Here is a 22,732-nt window from a genome sequence, read left to right on the forward strand (position 1 = left end):
TTTGATAAATTTTGATATTTTTGTTTCTGAGATTAAATCATTGCATTAAAATATTACATAATATTACATATATATATTAATATTACATATAAAATATTACATAAAAATGAAAAAAACTTAATAAAAAATTATTATAATTATTAAAGCAAAAGAGCACGACACAAAGATATAATTGTCTTCAACTACTTATTTAATCTTTTAATTAGTTTGTTCTCTACCATGTCTATATAGAGATACTCTTATTCTGGTTGAGATAGGGCATGTTTTTATAATGACATTTCATGATAACAGTGATAAAACGGCGCAAGTAACCAAGTAGCTAACTTCTAAAATTTATTCATATTATGATTTTTCATGAAACAAAATAATATAAAAATAATATATTTTTATAATCTTCGTAATACAATGATTACTGAAAAGTTGGAAGATGCTGGAGATACGATCATTTGGAATAATTTGACAGTGACCGTTCGTCAAAAACGAGATTTTTTCACAACTATTTATAAAAAATTTCAAAAAAGAGAGTATGAAGAAACTTTGACTATTTTGAAAGGAGGTAATATAGATTATTAATTTATACTTTTTTTAAAAAGTAAAAATTTTCTATTTAATCAATATAAAAATTTTGTATAATAATATTAGGTAATATTATATATTAATTTTTTTATTTATTTAAAAATAAAAATTTTCTATTTGATAAAAATTTTCTTATAGAAAATTTAAAATTGGCTATTTTGCCAAACTATTTATATAAATATAAATAATAATATTATACATGTGTGGATTTTAGTGTCTGGTTATGCTATGACGAGGAATCTGGTTGCTATAATGGGATCAAGGTATTTACAAAAAGTTACTAATAACTTTTAGTAACTTTTAATCTGATAATTAACTGAAATAAAAAAAAATAAATTACTTGAAAAATGATTTAGTATTATATTAAAAAATGTATAAATGTATTTTGTTTTAAAATTTTCCAATCAGTTCTAAAAATATCATAAATTACTTTTATAATAATTATAATATTATTTTCCTAAATATAATAAAAGTAATAAAATATAGAATATTATTTATAATATGATTTAAAAGAATTATAGAAAGCATTGATATTACTTTTTCTATTTGTAGAAAAAATTAAATTATTCTATAAATTTTAATTATAATTATATACCTATTATTATATTTTATTATTAAATTTTTATTCCATTAATTTGAAAAAACTTTTTATAACAAATGATTTCAGCTTCCAATAATTTTTTACAATTTCAATGAATTGAACAAATAGTAGAATTACATTTTAAAATTAATAATTAAAAATTTAAAAATCACACACAATACATTGTATCTTTGATGGTTCCAGTGGTGCTGGAAAGACGACATTTTTGGCCACTCTAGCAGGAAGAATCAAATCAACAACTGGTTCGGTAACAATAAATGGTCAAATCATTTCACAGACAATTATGTCTGTAATGTCTAGTTATCTACCTCAATTCGACGCTCTGCCAACTTCACTCACCGTGGAAGAACATTTATTATTCTCGGTATTTTAAATTAAATTTCTAATTTTTAATCAAAAATATAATAAAAATTCCTACTAATTCAAAGTCGATTTTATTCAATTATAAATGCTTTAAAAATGAACATTAATATAATTAAAAATATAATAACAATCAGTATTAAGTATTAGTTTATAGTCATTTTAAATAAATCATTTTAATAAAATTAGTCATTTTATTCATGCTTTAGAGATGAATATTTAGCTATTACGAATAATAAAAAATAATAAATAGTGTTAATTATAATAAATCAATTTATCCATTGCTTTGAAATTACGGATATTAATTGAATAATTGAAAATAATGACAATTAATTATCTCAATTTACGATAAAACAATTGATTTATTTAGTGCGCTTTGAAGACGGATATTAGCAGAGTACAAAGGAAATTCTTGTCGATGAAATTATTAATGGAATTGAACCTGATCGATTGCAAAGATGTGTTGATATCGAATTTGTCTGGTGGACAAAGGAAACGAGTTTCCTTGGCCAGTGAGATGATTAGTAGGCCAAAGATACTATTTCTCGACGAACCGACCACGGGTAAATGAAACTTATGAAAAAAAATATCAATTTGAAATGAAGGAGATAGTGTTATATAATTAAAAGTTGTAAAATATTTGATTGCATCGTATAATATAATGATTTTTCTAGGAAAATATAATTTAATTATTTTGGAAATATTAAAAAATTATTTTAATATTATTTTATTATTATTAAATTTACGATTTTAATTTAATTTCATTTTAATATATTAAAAAACTATTAATTTGAAGCGAAAATAATAATATTAAGAATGGTTTTAATGTTTAATTATATTATTATGATGATTTTCTATTTTTAAAATATAATTTTTTAAGATATAATTTTTAAGATATTAAAGAATATATTTAAAGGAATGAAGAAAATATTGAAAATTTTTTTTATATTAAAATAATTTTATACTATAGTTTTATTTTTTAAAATAACATTTATTTATTGTTTATTTTTTATTATTGAAAAATTAAAATTATTTTTTTCTTTCTCCTAATTTTATTGGTTTTATTATTTTCTTTTTTTTTTAATTTTTTTCTACTAATTTTTTGTATAATATGAAATTATAATTAATTTCTTTTATTTTATTTTATAAAATTTATTATATAATTAATTGATTTATGTTAATTTATTTATTCAGGCTTAGATAGATTCTCTGCAATGCAAGTAATTAATGCATTGAGAGTTATAAGTTCGGAATCTACAGTGTTTTGTACGATTCATCAACCAGGAATGGATATATATAATATTTTTACTCATGTCTTATTGTTATCTGATGGAAAAACAGGTTATTTTGGATCTTTAAAAGATGCTACAAAATTCTTCTTAAGGTATCTAATTTCTTTATTATTTTTTTTTTTAATTATAATGTAATAATTATAAAATTATTACTTTTACAACTTTTTAAAATTATCATTTGAAAATTTACCTATCATAAAGTAATTTCTTAACAAATAATTTTTTCCATTTTTTATATTAAAAAAATTATATATATTGCCATAATAAATAAATATTATATGTACTATATTATGATAAAATTTCAATTTTAAAAAATGTCAACAAATTTTATTTAAACATAGAAATATATAATATGATAATTGATATATAAATATGATATATAAATGATAATTGATAAAAAAATATTCTTTAAAATAAAATACAAAATAAATCATCTAAAACCGAATATTTTAAATTATTAATAGCAAATTATTCATTATTTGAAGAAATATTATATAATGACATTAAATTCTGATTTCTCAAATTTTTATAAGAATTTCATACAATTCTTAATGTCGAAAAAATAATAGTTTAGATTATGAATGTCCAGTTGGCTTCGACGAATCCGAATACTACGTAAAACTCTTATCTCGAAGAAACCCCATAACGTACGCGACAAATCCCAACCCTGAGGACACTGGACCCAGTGAACTTATCGATAAGATATGTCGAGCATTCTCACGATCTTCTCTCTCGAGAATTCCTGAAATCAAAAACACAAGATACTTTGAAATCGAGCCACAGAGGTGATATGACGAAAGATTTCTTTTTTTTTTTTAGAAAGAATATTAAAAATATTAAAAATATAAATATTAAAAATTAATCTTCGAATAAATTTAGCCATGGAAATAATTTATAGAAAATCTGGATATATGACACAATTCTTTTGGTTAATGTGGAGAATATGGGTTCAGAATCGAAGAACGATCTTCGAGGGATGGATTTCATGGTTTTCTTATTTCGTGAGTTTTATTTATCAGTAATTTTTTTTCTATTTTGTATGTTAATAATTATTAATTAGGGAAAAATTTCATTAAATTTTTAATAGTTTATATAGATCTAGATTTTATATTCTAGATGATTTTCATATCAATTAAAGAAAAAAAAAATTCAATAAATATAATATAAATACTATTTAAAAAATACTAATTAAAATTTAGAAATTTTTTTTTTTCAGTTTTTTAAAATTATAGAATGCAATAATAAAATGCCAAAAATAATTAGAATTTACTTGGAATTTCAATTAAAATTATAAAACGCAATAAGAAAATTTTTAAAATAAAAAAAATAATACGAAACATTTAAAGAACTATAAAAAAAAATGACCTAATTAATTAGAATCTAGAAACTGGTATTCGATTTTTAAAATTACAGATGCAATAACAAAATTGTTAGAAATAATTAGAATTTTTCATTCTTTTAAAATTACAATAAAAAAAAATTGAAAATACTTAGAAAAATTTCGACAAATATTAACGAGAAAAATAACCAGGAAAATAACTAGAATCTATTGTTATTCACTTTTTCACAAAATTACGCGATTCAGTGTGCGATTTTTCCGAATATTCTTCCCACTAATGGAAAAAAGAAAAAAGAAAAATAATAAAGAAAATGAAATGATAAAAAGGAAGAGAAATAGATAATAATTTAAATTAATCGTAGTTTTCCATGGCGGCTGTAGCCACTTTTTACATGAGTATTAATCCAAGGATGCAAGAGGGTGTGCAAAACGCAAGGGGCGCTTTGTACATGATGAGCTCTGAAATTTCATTCACGGTCGCCTATTCCGTGATTTACGAATTCCCTGGCCAGCTTCTGATTTATTTGCGAGAGGATAGTATTTATAGTTGTGGGCCCTATTATGTCGCCACATTTTGCGGATTGGTAATAGTACAATAATTTCACGTTCAATATTCCAGCTATGATAAAAATTCGTTTCACTCTTTACTTATCATTTGGATGAACGAGCTTTATTTGGTTTATAGTAATAATGATTGGATTGTTTATTTTATTTAAATAAATGTGAAATAAATAATAATAAAATTTAAAAAAGAATGTCACGAAAAGAATGTTGCTTGCGAAAGTTGATTATATAAGAAGATATATTAATTAATATTAATCATTTTTCTGTAGATGCATATAAATCATATGAAAGTGATTCTTATTTTTTTTTAAATAGAATCATATAATTTTTAATGCACTAATTGATGCAGGTTGTTATTTTTTATAAAAAAGGTATTAAAATATTTATATATTTATATATATAATTTAAGATTAGAGATTAATTTATTGATAGTAAAATAAAGATTATTATTATACAGTAAGTTTTACAAAGTTACAATAAACTTTTAATAAAATTTTTTAATATTAAATATTTTAATATATTTTAATATATTATATAACAATTGTTTTCTATTTAAAAAAAAATAAAGATTTTTTTCTTCACATAACCTGTATATCTAAAAAAAATTATTAATACTATTTAATGTATTTTTTTATATCAAATAACTTTTGTAACAACATTTTTTTTTCATTATTCTTTCTTTAAAAAATATTTCACTATATTTAAGTAAAATAAATATCTATTTGCATTATTATAATAATAATAAATTCTAACCTGATTTAAATAGATATTGATTTATTAGCTATTATTATTTTCAAAAAAAAGTTTTTATTAAGTTGTAAATAATTGAAGTTTATATTAGACTTAAATTGTTTATAGCTGAATAAATAAACTTTAATTGAAATTTTTGTATAACTTCTTCGAAAGCGTATTACAAATATATGTATAGCCTATAAATGGATTTTTTAGGTACCAAAAGCTACATTGAAGGCTGTTATGTTCACAACAGTTATATATTTTATTTTAATAAGTCAAATAGACTTGTTGAACTTTTTATTCTACTGTCTAATTACATCGACAGCTGCGATTTGTAGTACAGCATATGGTTTAATGTTTTCCATTATGATCGAGAATATCGATGTCGCTACATCAATCATGGTACCTATTGACATGTTATTTTTATTAACTGCTGGGATGTTTTATAATCTCAGGTATTACATATTTTTATTTTTATATGCGATATAAAAATAAAATAGAAATTATATATTATATATATTATATAAAACTTCTGTACAATTTTAAACGAATGATATAAATTTTTGATCACAAATTAATTGTATCACATTTGATAATTGAAAATTATAAAAAAATAATTATATCTTTGCAACTTTAAATTTTTCTATAGATACACGAATGTAATTAAATATGAACGTAATATTTCCTTTTTTTTTTTATAAATGTAGTATAGTTTGAAGAAATGTTACTAAAAATTTATAACTATTTCGTTGGAATGTTTAAAATTAAACAGATGATAAAAAGCTTGTACACAGTTCGAAAATGAGCCCGTAACTTTTTTTACGAGTCGACGACCTATAAAACTGACACGTTGATGTTTTCAGGTCGCTGCCTACGTATCTGACGTGTTTTAAATATTTCTCGATATTCTTTTACCTGAACGAAGCTCTTTCCATAATTTATTGGTCACGAATAGACGACATCGGTGAGCACATTGCATCGTTGAGTAAATTATTCTCTCTCGCAATGTCAACTGGAGAATTGTCTGTAGCAGAGATATTTATCTGAAGCGAGATATTTAAATCAAGATATAATTTGATATAATTTTACATCCATTTCGAGAGCAGAAAATTTTAATTCGATTCAAAATTTTCAATGTTTATTTGAATTTTGATTTATGATTTTTGTTTACGTATTTATTTAAGGCAAAAATTATTAACATTTTAATTGTGTTTAATTGTGAAAAATATAGTGATTTCATATATTGATCAAAATTTTAAAATTTAAAATATATTCAGTAAAAATATTTGTATTTTTTCTTTGAAGATCTAGTGATTTTTTTCTGATTTTGAAATAAATTAATCAAAATTTACAATGAAACACAAAATGAATCCAATATGAAAAATATTTTATTCAAAATTATATTTTTCTTTATGAAAATCTAATTTATTTATAATTTTTTAGATAGAATAGAATTTATTAAAATTAATTATTTATTTATTTTAACTAATTTTTTTTAATTTTTAATTTTTAATTTTTTAAATTTTAATTTTTTGTTTTAATTTTTTTATAGACTGCCAAGTACCTAGCGACTTTCCTTGTTTAAAAAATGGAAAACAAGTGTTATCGGAATATGGATTCAAGGAGAGCAATCTTATTTGGGATATGAGCGGCCTCTTGACTTTAACAATTGCAATGAATATTATTGGATATTTCGGTCTACGAAGAAGAAGAAAAATTCAAACAATATTATAAATAACAATAATACAATTATTTTACATAAAATAATTTATAAATGTATTATAATATTACTTTCATAATCTTTCACCTATTATATTACTCTCATTAATAATAAAATATATAATAATTTAATTAAAATAATTAAAATATTAAATTTTCAATGTTATTTGTATATTATAAACATTTTAATATATTATATGTCAAAAATGTTTTATAAATTGTCAATTTAAATGAAATTGAAAGCGATCATTTCAATTATTTTGAGAGCAAGATGTTTTAATTATTTCATTCTTTGGTTAATTATATAAATTTAGAAATGGTAATACAAATAAATTATATAAAAATTTGTGCATTTTGTAAAATAAATTTAAAAATATAGGTGATTTAAATTAAAATAAAAATATTTAATAGACAGGTTCCTTGCGACTTCTGTGTCTGATTACCAGAAAACCTGCCAGATGGCTGAACGAAAAAATTATTAGAAGACCGATTATATCCATGGTGTAATGAATTGGTAAGTAACCATATTTCTCTAGAACCTCTAATCCGCTGGAAATACACGGCTCTTCCGGATCTGAAGAACAATCTTAAACAAAAAATATATCGAAAAATATTTTTTAATATTCCAATTATAATTAATTTTTATATGTTTGATATATTTATATATACATAATGAAAATGATATAAATGACAAATTTTTAAAAGAAATAATTTGAATGAAATTAAAATTTAAATTTTAAAAAAGATTGAAAATTTATAATAAAATTTTCAATGATATAATTATCTTATTTCTAAAAAAAAAAAAATTAATTAAAAACTTTAAGTTAAACTTATATTTAAATAGCAAAATATTAAATATTTTCTTATGTAAAAATAAATAATTTTCTCTTAAAAATTTTCTATATTAGAATTTCTTATTTTTCAATTTTTATTTCGTAAAAACTAAAAAAGAAAATTCATAATTCTTTATTCTTCTTTCATTTTTATTTTACTTCTTGTATTTCATCGATTCTCCAATATTTAATAATTACAATCAAGTAAATATTTCTTATATCTTAAACAATTTATATAACAAAATAAAAAATAAAGAGATAATAAACCTAATCGATTTCAATGAGCAATTACGTACTTATATGATCGATCAGAAGCCATTGCGTCAAGGAAACCGCTTCGAGGCCATAATAGAATTGCGATAGGTATTTTAACCAAGCGATACCAGGCGCCAAGTTCCTGGAAAAATTTTCAACGTTCCTTTTTCCATCATTACTCATTACTCTTTAATAGAATTTGCAATAATAAATGGAATATATTTGATATTTCATCTTTTTTCTTTCTTTCATTGGATAATATTGAAGCTATAATAAGACTTAAATTTGACATTTGAGAAGGTATCTTAAGAGTTATTAGGTATGGATCATAAGAATAAGTTATTATGAATTTGATTAATCTGATATATAAAATAAATTTTGCTTTTTATAATCAAATTTTATAGTCAAATTTTTCTTGATAAAATTTTTAATTGTTTTCCTAAATGTTCCTTTACCCCAAATGTAAATAGATCCCGCAGAACATCAGACCAAGAAAATCCAATGGCACAGAAAATAGAGATGCCGTCTCCATCGATTTGAACGACGCCGATAAAAATAAACCTATTTTAAAAAAATCACATCTTTTTATCAGTCATATTATTGGTTATATAATTAGAACAATTAGAACAATATTTTCCAACGCTTTCTGAGATATGATACTCTTATGATAGCTAAATGTGCTATTATAATAATCCTACATTTTATAATTATATAAAATTCCATCATTTCTTATAATTATATAAAAATTTAATAAGATGAGACAGATACAAAAATATATATTTATTTTTAAAAATTTATTTAATATTTTTAATATTTTAAATTGTTATTGTTAAGTATACAATATTTATAATTTAATACATTCTCACTCTATATCATATCATCATATGATATATAGAAAAAAATAAATGTTTAAAATTTTTATTGTAAATTTTTTTATATGAATAATCGTAAATAAAAATGATTGTAACTCTCGAAAAATTATTTTGTAAAGATCACGATCCATAAAAAATATTGAATTATATATTGTTAATTTTTTGAAAAAACTTCGAAAGCTACGAAGTTTATAAAAAAATTAATTTTCCAATATAAAATAATTTTTAGAATTATATTTAAACATTTAATAATTATAAAACAATAAATTAATTTATTTTTTTTTTCGTTATCATTTTCTTCCTTTTTTATTACTATCAAATTTTATCATTAATTTTCCTTCAATAAAAATCGATTTATTTCTTTTGCATATTTCCCTCTTCTTCTTTGCTAAGCAAGTAGATGCTCACCAAAAGCGGATGCTGAAATGGCGCAGACAACAACTGGCAGTGCGAAGTAAACGAATCCTAAAAGTCCACCCTTCAGTCCCGTGATTGCGAATATGAAAGCTGAATATAGCAATGGCTGTATTATCGCCCCAGGTATCTGAAAATTTCCACCAAATCTACTATCCGTACATTGAAATCGGAAATTGGATTTCACTTCTATTCAACGAGGCAACATAATATCTCGAAAGCATAAAGGGACGATGTACAATTAAATTATACTCTTTCTCTACTCTTCGAAAATTTATTTTTCTTAGCACAAAGAGTTTTATAATTGTTGTTTTTATAATTGTTGTAATAATAAAATAATTATTTTATAAATATTTTTATCTATATTTTTTTTAATAGATTTATTATTTAATAATTGTCATGTTTAATGTTCACTTATTTTAAATATAAATATAATTCTTATAATTCTGCGATTCTCTAATTCAAAAATTTATTTTTCAAATAATATACGCGTTGCTTTTATTTAAATATAAAATATAAAAATAAAATAGAAGAATATAAAAGAAAAATTATAAATAATGACAAGAAATATATTTAAAGAAACAAATGGAAATCAATCAGTGTAAATAAAATCAATATTATTAAGATTCTTAAAAATACCAAAATATGCTAAATAACGATATAAAAGAATTTTTATATTTTTATATTTTTTATTATTTTATATTTTTATATTTATATTTTTTTATATTTTTTATTATTTATATATACCATAATGATTTAATTGATTCATCAAATGAAAATTTTAATATTAAAAAATTTTTTAAATTAAATGTATAAATCGTTTTCAAAAAAATTTTCAAAAAATAACTTGAATAAGATCCTTATTTACTGATTTGCTATTTTCATATATAAAAAGTAAATTATTTGTTTAAATAATATATCTTGGAAAAAATAAATGGTAAAAATATCTTGATATAAAGATTAATATTTATTAATAATCGGACATTTATCAAATATATCTCACCAAAACGATAACTTTGCTGATATAATATGGCGCTGGACCATAGAGTCCACTAGCGATGTCGCGTAATAAAAGTGGTAATTCCCTTGGAAATGTATAGAAAACGGCATAATTGAAGGTGAACACCGTCTCGACGACCACCAAGTACAAAAGACCTTGCATATTCTGTATAGTGTCTTGATTCATTGCTTGTCCCGAGATGTTCATAAAGGGCAACCCTATCAGCACTCCTATACACTTTAAAAAGCCGTTTGTCGATTTTTATGAGAATTTAGAGATGGATGAAATTGGGAAAAATTAAAAGAATATAAATTAAAGGGACAATATTTATCTACTGCTTTCTAGTTAAAAATATCTATCATTTTTCAAAATATATTGGAATATTTGAAATTCTACACTTCTTTTATTTTTCAAATAATATTGGAAAGTCTTTTATAGAAATTTATTTTTCAAAAAAAAATGATACAAGTTTCGGTCTTCTTCTATTTTCAAAATAGAATATATATATATTCAAATAGAACATTATATAATTCAATCTGTAGATATTGGATTTTATTAGAATTAAAATAATTTAGTAGATGATTTAATTTGGAATTTAAGGATATAAATATAATCTATAAAAGTATTCAAATTATTTGTTAAAAATTTGAAATTAGATCAATTAAGTAGAATAACCTACAATAAATCAGAAAACTTCTATCTGAACAATAGATTAATAATCTATTGTAATAATAAATAAAAAAAATTGAAATGGAAATATTTTTATCAAATTTGATAAATACGTATAAAATTTTATATCATCAAAATTCACAAGAAAAAAAAATTATTTTCTCCAAAATTTACCATAACTTTGTAACTTTAAGGATAAATAATATGGATTTTAAAAAATATTGGCACTTATACATTTATCTTTTCTGTTTAAATTTTTAATTGAAAATAATTTAATTGAAAATAAATTTTTTATAATTTCATAAAAATAAATTAAAATTCAATTCACATAATATCCAAAATTCATCATAAATAATAATTCAGATCAGAGAGATTTGGATTTAAATATATTCGATTCATTTCTTTTTTTAAGTAATAAAATAAAAATCGTTAATTTTATCAATTACATACAATAAAATTACTTAAATAATAATTATCTTATTCTTATTATGTATATTATTGTATTATATTACATTTTCTACTTTAATTATATGTTCATCCTTCAAGAGATTAATTTTTCCTTCAATTTAATATTTAATTTAGCACAAGCTTCTGCAACAATGGCCGAGATTATGATGGAGGAACAATTAAAGCACAAAAGCGGAGGAACAACCGGAAGGGGATCAGACGACTTAACGTTGGTCAAAAGGGAAGCAGAGCTAACGACAACTTACCATGTACGTTATGAATCGCAAGAAAAGAGTCGTGTAATTCCTCTTGTAGTCGAGGTAGATACGCCATACGAGCCAGTGCAATTGCGTCAGAAGCCGAGCTTTTTTGAAATTTTTCAGAGACAGAGAGACGTCTGAAAATATGGAAGGCAGCTTCATGGACTCCGTGACGCAAAAGTATTCGATCAATTTCGACACCCTCAGACCGTATTTAGATTTCTCGTATTGATCACAAATCCAGTTTATCTGCACACGTTCATCTTAATTTCACTTTCTATTTGACTGCAGCCGAAATAATTCTTATTTTTAACTAAAATTTAAATAGATACCAAGAAGAAGAATTTACTTCACGAAATTTCATAAGCTGATTTTTTTGTCGATTTCAGTGTTGCTTAATTATAATTAAATTAAAGATATATCTTATATAAAATCTTTCCATAACATAGAAATTACATAGGAATATAGTTTTAGAAAATTTATATGTTAAATTGTATTATCAAAAATGATCTTTCGTATCAGAAATGATATTTTCAAGTAAAATATAAACTTAAAGAAAAAGAAAAAAAAAGAAATTTTTAAACAATATATATTATTAAACTTTATATAAACTGTGTTATAAGAGAATTGTTATAATTTATCAACCAAAAAATATCATGTTAAAGATAGATTAGATTATTATTATATGAATTAGATATATGTAATTTTTTAATATAGCATAAAGTGAATAATTTTATTACTTAAATGAGGATAAATATTTATAAATTGGAACAAGCTGTGAATTTTTTGATTTTATCAATTTTTGTTTCAAATACCTTTCTATAACTCTCAACCTCTTTGTCACGAATAATGGATAGTTGAGAAACATAGAATTCGGCACTATTGAAAGTTGGAGGACAAGGAAGATTCAAACTGTAAATTATATAAGATTATGTTTAAATTAATTGTTAAATAAAAAATAGTTAGTAAATTAATAATAATAGTAAAAAAATTAATAAAATAAAAAAATTAATTAAAATAAATTATTTAAAAAAAATAATATATAATTTCTAATTATGAGATCATTGGATTTTCTTTTACATAATATTTGTAAATTTTCAATCCTTCAAGTTATTGTGAAAAGAAATTACATTAGAGAAAAATAATTAATTGATTTTTTATGATTTCTAAGAATTAATTTTGAAAAATATTATATTTATATTTTATGTATTATATTTGCCATGTATGATAGATATATTTAAGATAGTTAGTTTTGATAAAATAGTATGAAATTTTTAAATTTCTTAAAAATAATGATTTGAGTTTGAAAAAATTATAAAAATCTTAAAATTTTAAGGAGATTCTCAAACTCTGAAACTGAATATAGATATCACAAAAATTAACTTTATAAATTTTATATTTTTTCTTTAAAAAATCTAAATAACGTGCCAATTTAAATTAACATCGAATGCAAGTTTAAATATCAAATAACTGCACGTAATTTATTTATTTTATTAATTATTATTTTATTATTTATTAATTTATTATTTTATTATTTATTAGAAAATATTCAATTTCTTAATATTTGTTTCAATCCATTTAAAATTTTTATGCCAAATATTAAATAAAACAATAATATAATAATGAATTTAAAATGATAATTAATTTAAATAACAAATACAATAAATATTACAATTGAACCTATCGAAAAATTCCGTGGCATCTATAGAGGAACCTTGGAAGGCGACTCTACCACTAGAGAGTAGTAAAACCTCGTGGAATATCTCCAATAAACCGGAAGCAGGTTGATGCAACGAGCAAATGACTATCCTTCCGCTGGCCGCCACTTCCCTGAGCGTCCTCACCACAGTCATAGCACCATAGCTGTCCAATCCGGTAGTTGGCTCGTCGCAAAAGAGAATGCTCGGCTCGGTGAGTAGCTAGAAAAATTCTCTACTCTATGTGTATTTCATATTAAGGAATTTTTGTGAGCCAATATTAAACGTGAGTCTTCTAACACATTTTTCGTCCTATAAGATATTGATTAATGTATATGTATATAATTGATATAATAAAATTGACTCTAAAGGCCAAAACATAAAAATATAGTTTAGTATATAAAAATATTGATTCAAGTTTATTTATTAAGTTATAAATAATTGAAGTTACGTTAAAGCAAAGCGAAAAATGATTTCTGTCTTCTTTTATCTAAAATAAATTTCAATTGCATAATTTAATATGTAAGTTTTAAACAATATTTTTGTGTATTTTATATTTGTTTTGATTTTTAGAATCAAAAGTTTGAAAATTGAAAATTTTATTGTTGAGATTTATGAATTTATATATAATAATTAAGAAATAATAGATAATTGGTAATAGATAAGATAAATATATGATAAATATTATTTTATGTTATTGGAATTTTGAATTGTTTCATGTTTTTATTATTACATTTTTATGATTTCAATTTTTGAATTTGAGATCAAGATGGAATTCTTAATTTCAAAAATTTGAAGATCTTAACAATTGAAATTTTTTAAGATTTTCAAGCTTTAAAATTTTTTATCTTTGAGACTTCGAAAATTAAAAAAATTAAAATTAAAAATTAAAATTTTTCGATTTACGATATAATAAGATAAATAAACTTTGAAATTTTCAGAATTTCATATTTCTGTTATTCTTTCAATTTCCAAAACCTAAAAAAGTTAAAAAAATTTTATATTTGATCTTCCATTCTTGAGAACATTAAAATTTTTCGAAAACTTGAAATTAAATTGAATTTCCTTTCCTCTTAATTTCTTTTTTTATAATTTTTCAATAGAAATAATTAACTTACCTCAACAGCCAGAGTGACACGTTTTCTCTCACCACCAGACAGAGCGGATAGTTTTGTGGAGGTGCATTTTGCCAGGCCAAGTTCTCTCAACAGAAGCGTTATACGTTGCCGTCTGAAGTTGGCCCTCAGCCTTCTGTCCATTTTCATGCACGCCTTGATCGACCAAGAACAATCGCCAAGTTTTAATGGGCCCGAAATCCAATCATTCAACATTTAAATGAATTAGTCGATGCTGATGGTCAGTTGAGCATTGATAAAGCTTTTTAAGTTAAAAGTTATAAACGGAAATTTATAAAATTCTCGCTTAGATTTTTCATTCAATGGAAACATGAAATGAACTTTCCACCATGGATGAAATATTGAATTTTAGACGAAGTTTCATTCTAGAAATTTGATCTTGAGTCTTTGGATAATACAAGAATTGAATTATTTATATTAACTGGTATTCAATATTTTTGAAATTATTCGATTTCATTAAACTTCTTGTACAATTCTAAACTTATAATGTAATATAGCAAATATGCCAAATAATGCCGAATTAATTGAAAGGACTTTTGAAAAGAAAGATAAATAATTTTTATTTTTACTTTTATTAAATAAGTATTGGAAATAATAATCGAAATTAATTAATATGACGTATTTAAAAAAATTCTTCAGATCTTTTGCACATAAATAGTCTTAAAAAAAAAAGATAAAAACATAAAAATTATAAAAGTTGTAAAAAATAAAATCACAAAGAATAAAAAAATAAAAAAATCAAACTTTTTTCCTCGCAATACCAAGTAATGATCTATGAATTCTTTTTCAATCGAATATTCAATAAACGAAGAGCACGATATCTTCAACAAATCTCTTTTTCATTAAATTCAATTATAGGGATCTCGATCTGTCATAGTTACGCAATTTCATTCTATTATATCGTGTAACGAATCAGGATATTATACTCTACGTGATATAAATCACTTTATCGATCTCGAATAAGAGGCAATTATTTAAAATCGCTAACTGTTGATCGATACGAGTTTATCGAAATTGATTATTCGATCCGCTGTATCGCGAGCCGTCCCATAAACTTTGACCAGTTACCGGTTATTCACGATTCGATCGTGTTTCACGAGATTCTATCGTCCATTAAAATGAATGTGATTAATGGAGGAAGGGACTGAATTTACGGACTTCTATCGGTCGTGAAATATTACTTATCAAAGAAACACTTTCGACACCTCTATATCTTTATTTAATTGAAATAATTCCAATTATAAATGAGAATATATAATTTAAAATAAAAATTTTTTAATTTTTCTATCGTCTGATCATTTATTATATAATCTAATAATAATAAATAAGTTTATGACACCATTATCTGAATATTTGGATAATTCCAGTTGTATCAATGGATCAATTATTATTTTATTTGTTTATAATAAAAACTGAAAAGTTTATATCAAAAAGAATATTTTCATATCATTCTGAGAACCAGAAAATTTCTTTCAAAAAAGAATGTGATTGGAAAAGACTCAAGAGTCATTGTAAAATTAATTAGACTATTGTAATTGGACAAACCATGAATTCCATATGCTCTTGGATTGTCAGCGATTCGATTGCCAAGTCCGTTTGTGGAACGAATCCAGATATCCTTATCATCTGCTCGGTATCGATAGGCTTTCCATTTAACAAGACGTCACCTGTCGCTTTGCCTATTGAAAACATATCGATCAAAAATCTCTTTGTTTTGATTAGAAAAATTGTGAAAGGATAAAGAAAATTTCCTATTTTTCTAATTTTATAAAATTATGTTTATTACATTATCTTGTTTTATATTAAAATTGAAATTTTAAATAGTAAAAGAAAAATGTTTTATTGAACTTAGATTTTTTGAGTAATATCCTTGTAAAATCCTAGTAATTTGTAAAATTATATAAAAGAGATAATTTTTAAATGTAAAAATAAATTTGTCAAATTTTTCTAAGAATAAATATATAAACAAATAAAATATAGTATATATATTATTTAATTAAGCTAGGATGAAGCAAAATCATTTAAAATTAGTAAAATAACTAATTCATTAATTTTATTACTACATTATTAACATTCTTCTTTGCTAATAATGATTTCTAATAATGAACTAAAAGAATGATATCTTCAATAATAATAATTCATAAATTAAAAATTAAAAAGCAAAAGAATCACCAAACTAAAAAATTAAAAATTATTATTATTTATATTATTATCTATATAAAAATAATTTTGGATGAAGAAATTTGAAATATATTTGGAATATATTGAATTGAATTATCATTTCTCAAATTTATTTTAATATCAAATAGAGTATTTATTTTAATATCAAAGAAAAGTTAAGAGAAAAAAAAATTATACATGATATAATATAACGTATACAACATAACATAATAAAAATAAAAATTAAGAAAATCAAAAAAAAATATTGGTAAAAACCTATTGTTTAAAAACAAAAAAATAAAGAATTAAAACTTCAAAATCTTATACAGAGAGATACAAGCTAATAAAATAAATAAATCATTTTATGAACCTTTGACACGTCTGCTAATAGTCGCAAGAAGGGTAGTTTTTCCAGCGCCACTGCAAATCGAGAAGTTCCTCTGAATGAAGGAAAAACTTTCAACCCTCTTGTTGGAAACAATTAACCCTGGAATACTAAGCACTCGCAATTTTCGCGAGCCACGCTCGGCACATCCAATTTTATTTCCCCTTACTCTACTCTCCACCCTCTTTTTAAGCACACTGTAATATTAAACGCATCAGCAAACTGTTCCCTCGGTTAAGGAGTAGTGTGTGTGTGTGTGTGTGAGAGAGAGAGAGAGAGAAAGAGAGACGTTAAAATCTTAATCCAGAGAACGTTAAGCGTTAACAACTTCTCGAGATGTGTAAATCTTACATGTGAAGCTTTTGTTAATAACGCTCCAATTGAAATTTTAATGATCTAATAAATTTGTTTTACTGACTGAATTCAAGGGGCAGTGAAAAAAATGTTTTTTTATAGCGTTTCATGTTTCAACGTGTTATATAGAATATTCTGCACAAATGAGCAGATCGTTTTGAATGGTTGAATATAAAAGAAAGTTTCATTGGATAATGTGAAATGAATTTGTGCCATTGGTTTGAAATTTTTTTTTAAATTGATAAATTTTATAGTCTTCAAATAACGATTCGTAAAGTCTTAAATTCTATAAAAAAAATTATATTTATTATATTGGAATATGGAAAAACGTATTTTATTGAATAAAATGGAATATCTTTAATATCTACTATCTATTATACCGTGTCATATATGGTATATAATTTATAATAGAAGTGAAGGAATTTTTAAAATCAGATGATTAAAAAATTTTTTAATATTCAATAATCTATGAAATCTAAAACTTTAGAGAAAGAATATTTTTTTTTTTAAATTAAAGTATTATTAAAATTAATATATTCTAAATTGAGAAAATAAATTAAAAATTGATTTTTAATTTTAATGATTATCTACAATTAATTAAAATATTATATGGTAAAGTAGAATAATTTTTAAAATCAAAAGATTTTTAAGTAAAAAAATTTTGTAATCCATAAATGATAATCTATAAATTTTATAAGAAAACTATTTTTATTAGATTAGAACATTGTTAAATCTCATTGCAAAATTATTAAAAAATTATATTAACTATTATATAACTAATTATTAATATTATTTATATTGAAAATTTTGAATAATAATGATTCACGATTCGAATTTAGTATTCCAGAGTTAGAGAAAAATTCTCAATGATTACCTTGGTCCCATAATCGCCATCAACATTCCAGAATTAACTATACCACTGACTGGAAGCATATCAAAGAATTAATCTTTTATAATAATATATATATATCTGATTTAATCTATCTATATTTGATTAAAATATTATCTAATTATATATTATTATTTCTTTTTTCTAACATAAAATATACCTCCATGGAGTAGTTGAATGAGTTCAGTGTATTGAAAACCGAAAATCGCTCGAAAACTGCCGCCATTGGTCTTTCTTTCGACTGTATAAGAAATGTTTTTCCAAGTCAGACACAAATCATTTAGTACATTTAAAGATAAAGGAGGATATTTCACTTGCTGTTTCATCTGAAAAAATTTGATACAATTTATAATTAGAGATATTTATTTCTCCTTCTTTTCTTTTTCAATCATCAAAATTGAATTTAAATAATTTCATTATAAAGGAAATAAATAAATAAATAATCTTCTATATTAATAAAATTTATTTTATAATTTTTTTCCATATAAATAATTTCATGAAATCTATTTTGAAAATATAATTTATAATTTTTCTTCTACTTAAATAGAAAAAAAATACTAATTTTCCAATATTCGTAACATAAACTGTATAAAATTGAAAATCTAAAATTTAAAATCTGAAAACTCATGACGCATCATTCAGAAAATTTCCAAAAAACAGATGGACAAAAGTAAAAACGAAATCGATGTAACGTCCATCGAGTTTTCAATGTGATTCTCGTGTTTAGAGAATGGATAAAACGTAAATGTATTTAAAATCACCAATCGTAATTATTCAAAATTGAATCACTATTATGAAACGCAAAAAATTAAAAAGAAGGAAAAAAAAGAAAAATTTAAATAGATTCATAGAAGATTTTTGTAATTATTCAAGAATGTTTATTGTAATGAGCAACCCTTCCATAACGTCTCATTAACATGAGATCAGGTTCGATTATATAAAACACAAGTCCGGCTTGTGAATCAACAAATATAAAGCTGTTTATATAAGTATTATCTTTTAATTAAACTTTTTTATAGATTAATATATTTATATCTATTTTATCAATTGTTTTGAATTAAATTCCTTTTGTAAATAAAATAAAAATTTTCTTTTATTAACAATTATTTATGATAAATATTTTATTATTGTTTTCTTTTTGCAATATTTTTATAAAAAAAATATAATATATTAAATTTAATAAGATTTGTTTCACTAAAAGGAAATACATAATGCAATCAATTATCTTATAATTCTATTTTATCCATTGTATCGAAATCGTATTAAGTGAAATCTAAATTAATACAGATTAAAAAGTAAATGTAATAAAAAGTGATTGCACGATCGTTTATCTGGTATATCTGAGATTATTAATCACATCATATTCGTATTATAAAAATATTGACTGTATTTATTTTTATTTGACTGTATTATTATTCAGTTATTAAATCATTTATTTATTCGAGAAAAATATAAATAACAAATACGTAAATTTCTTTTCAAAGTGAAAGTTTCAAAACTCAAATTTTATTAAATTCTTTTATTATTCTTAATAGAAACATATATATGTAATAATTAAAAGAAGATATTTGCATATATCTTTATTTTTTAATATTTAATTATATTATTTATTTTTCCTAAGATTTAAAAATTCGAATATAAATAAATTTTTTGATAAATAGAAATTTTATTTTTAGAAGAAATTTACTTTATATTCGTTACATATATACGAGTCAAGTGAAGCATTCTATGAAGCAAATGTATCATGTTTAACTTGCATGCATGTATTTATCAAACCGCAAAACTTTTAAAAAGAAAAAATTAATCACGTACAAGGAGAATATCCCTATGAAAAATGAGAATATTTTCCTAATAATAATAATACAAATATCATTGATATCTATCTAAAATCATAAAATAAATATCTTTATAAATTATAAAAAAAATAATATTTTAACACTTTGTTGGAAATTTAAGAAATTTAAATTTTTATTGTAAATTTATATCTTTACAATTTTCATCTAGGAAAAAAATATTATACAATATATAATGTATAAAATATAAAATATAAAAAATATCATTAAATATTATATAATATATAATATATTAATGTAAATATATAATATGTAATGTAAATACAATGTTATATAAAATAAATATTTATGAAAATTTAGTGAAATTTTGAAAAATCATTCACAATAATTCGAATGAAATATGCATGAACAATATAAGAAAAAAAAGAAAATTAAAAAAGTTTTATTGAAAACATCAAAAGATATTTAATTTTTTTATTTGGTAATTAAAATAGAAAATTTCGTATATAATTAATCTTGAAAATAAGTGTGCCTATACTTAAGTACTTTGTTACACTTTGATGCACATTTGTCTTGATTAAATATTTTATCTTATTCTTTTTAAGTTCACATTGATAAGATAGACTATACATACAATATTAATATATTCGCAGGATATCTTATGAAGATAGAAGATTAATTCTATCAAATGCAAAAGTTGGGATACAAAAATATGAATTGAGATATATTTATTAAGTTATAAAGAAATAAAGTTTAGACAAAGAATGATGGAGACAGAGTGAAACAGCTCCATCTAACATAAACTTCATTTGCTCATAATTTAATAAATAAACTTGAGGTGATATTTATTTGTATACCATTTTATGTTTTAATCTCTAAAATCAATCCTTTCAAAGGTATTCACGAATATAATATTAATATTTTATAAGAACAAATATATAAGATTTAGTCATAATTAAGTCATAATTTATGATATTTTATTTATTATATTTCTTTTGCCTTAATTTTATAAAAAAATCATATTATCGTATTAAAATTTTTTACAAATTTTTTAAAAATTTTATATATATATCAGAAAATTTTATTATTTTTATTTTCAATTTATTTTTATGTAAAATATAAATTTCTTAAATTTCCAATAATTATTACAGTCTATAATAATATCTCTATATCTTTCAATATTATGAAATATTTCATAATCAAAATATTTTCTTATAAAAATTTATAAAAATAAAATTTCTTATAAATTTATATATCATTATGGACAAATTATTAATAAATATTTTGAACAAATAAATTATTCTTCATTTTCATTGTTATATAAATTCATTTTAAAATCTTTTTATTAATTCCTCTACATTTCATTTTTTCCAAAATAATCAATTAATAAAATCATTTTCAATATAATCAAAACATTATATTATAATTAAAGCAAATATTATATTCACTTACTCTAATCGTGTCGTAGAAAATCATCCTGCAGAATCACTATAAAGAGTTCTACAATATTTCTAATTACCTTAATTTATTCACAAATCACCAACAAACAACAAATTATATACTCGACAAACTGTTTATAAATAATTGAAAATAAATATATAAAAAAGATCTACTACAATTAATTTTTACCAATTTAAAAATATCTCGAAGATTCATCAAACAACACGCAATTGCCATTATGTAACATCTTGTATAATGAAATATAAGTGATTATTAAGTAATTATCTATATTATCGATGAATAATTAAAAAATATCATTAAAATATAATATTGTCATTAAAATTAATTATCACTTTTATCATTACAATTAATTTTAAATAGAATAATTTCCACGAAACACTGAACTAACCGATAATACAGGTTTCTACAGTTTTTATTACAAGTTTTTATTATGGCGTATCGGTTGAATGAAGTGCAGGAATTAAAACGAGAGACTGGTCAAGTTATAGTAACCAGAATGGAGCTTTGCTCGCGACACCATCGCAAGTGGTTTTGTGAAAGAATAAGCGACTGTGTGTCTTATATGGAACGGAAGACTGTTATACAACGACTATGATACAACGAACTCGTTGGTGGAAACAGTGAAAGGATTATGCTACAAGAAGTCGTATTTCTTAGCGGATTGGCGGATAGAAATGCTAAAGCTACTTCAGATGGGGTGTATTCAGCTGGATGGTTAATGATCTTCTTGTGTATACATAATGATAATTTTGATACAAAATGTTGGAAGTTAAATTTTAATTGTTTTTTTCTTTTAGAAATTAAAAATAATAATTATTTATTAATAGAGGTTTATTACTTTAAACAATTTTTTATGTGTTTTATTATAAATGTGTCTGTTATATATGTCTTATAATAAAAAATATTTTATATATATATATA

The 22,732-nt window shown here is 22.0% G+C and overlaps 2 protein-coding genes across 11 annotated transcripts; one reads left to right on the plus strand and one right to left on the minus strand.

Annotated features, from left to right (window-relative positions):
• Positions 1-227: 227 nt before the first annotated feature.
• Positions 228-7,250, plus strand: LOC102678332 (protein brown-like). Of its 2 annotated transcripts, XM_006609339.2 has the most exons (11): positions 228-556; positions 791-839; positions 1,361-1,541; positions 1,908-2,100; positions 2,732-2,921; positions 3,399-3,614; positions 3,728-3,830; positions 4,531-4,752; positions 5,681-5,922; positions 6,331-6,431; positions 7,020-7,250. In XM_006609339.2, exons 1-11 carry the CDS (start codon positions 355-357, stop codon positions 7,199-7,201), a joined length of 1,881 nt encoding a protein of 626 aa, XP_006609402.2. In that variant the 5' UTR covers positions 228-354; the 3' UTR covers positions 7,202-7,250. The 2 variants fall into 2 exon arrangements, with proteins under 2 accessions (XP_006609402.2, XP_031370927.1); XM_031515067.1 differs by lacking the exon at positions 791-839 and having other exon boundaries at positions 229-556.
• A 232-nt stretch (positions 7,251-7,482) lies between these two features.
• On the minus strand, positions 7,483-22,561 carry LOC102676808 (protein scarlet). Of its 9 annotated transcripts, XM_031515054.1 has the most exons (15): positions 22,200-22,557; positions 21,803-21,838; positions 18,718-18,883; positions 18,543-18,591; positions 17,300-17,349; positions 16,315-16,448; positions 14,752-14,904; positions 13,617-13,855; positions 12,752-12,848; positions 11,943-12,185; positions 10,564-10,797; positions 9,555-9,690; positions 8,730-8,835; positions 8,316-8,416; positions 7,591-7,772 (listed from the first exon to the last, which is right to left on the minus strand). In XM_031515054.1, exons 2-15 carry the CDS (start codon positions 21,824-21,826, stop codon positions 7,591-7,593), a joined length of 1,914 nt encoding a protein of 637 aa, XP_031370914.1. In that variant the 5' UTR covers positions 21,827-21,838; positions 22,200-22,557. The 9 variants fall into 9 exon arrangements, with proteins under 9 accessions (XP_006609127.1, XP_006609126.1, XP_031370915.1 ...); XM_006609064.2 differs by having other exon boundaries at positions 7,483-7,772; positions 17,300-17,310; positions 21,803-22,557; XM_006609063.2 differs by having other exon boundaries at positions 7,483-7,772; positions 17,300-17,313; positions 21,803-22,557.
• Between the last annotated feature and the right edge of the window lie 171 nt (positions 22,562-22,732).

This window comes from Apis dorsata, unplaced genomic scaffold (assembly GCF_000469605.1).
Source record: "Apis dorsata unplaced genomic scaffold, Apis dorsata 1.3 scaffold_52, whole genome shotgun sequence".
NCBI lineage: Eukaryota > Metazoa > Arthropoda > Insecta > Hymenoptera > Apidae > Apis > Apis dorsata.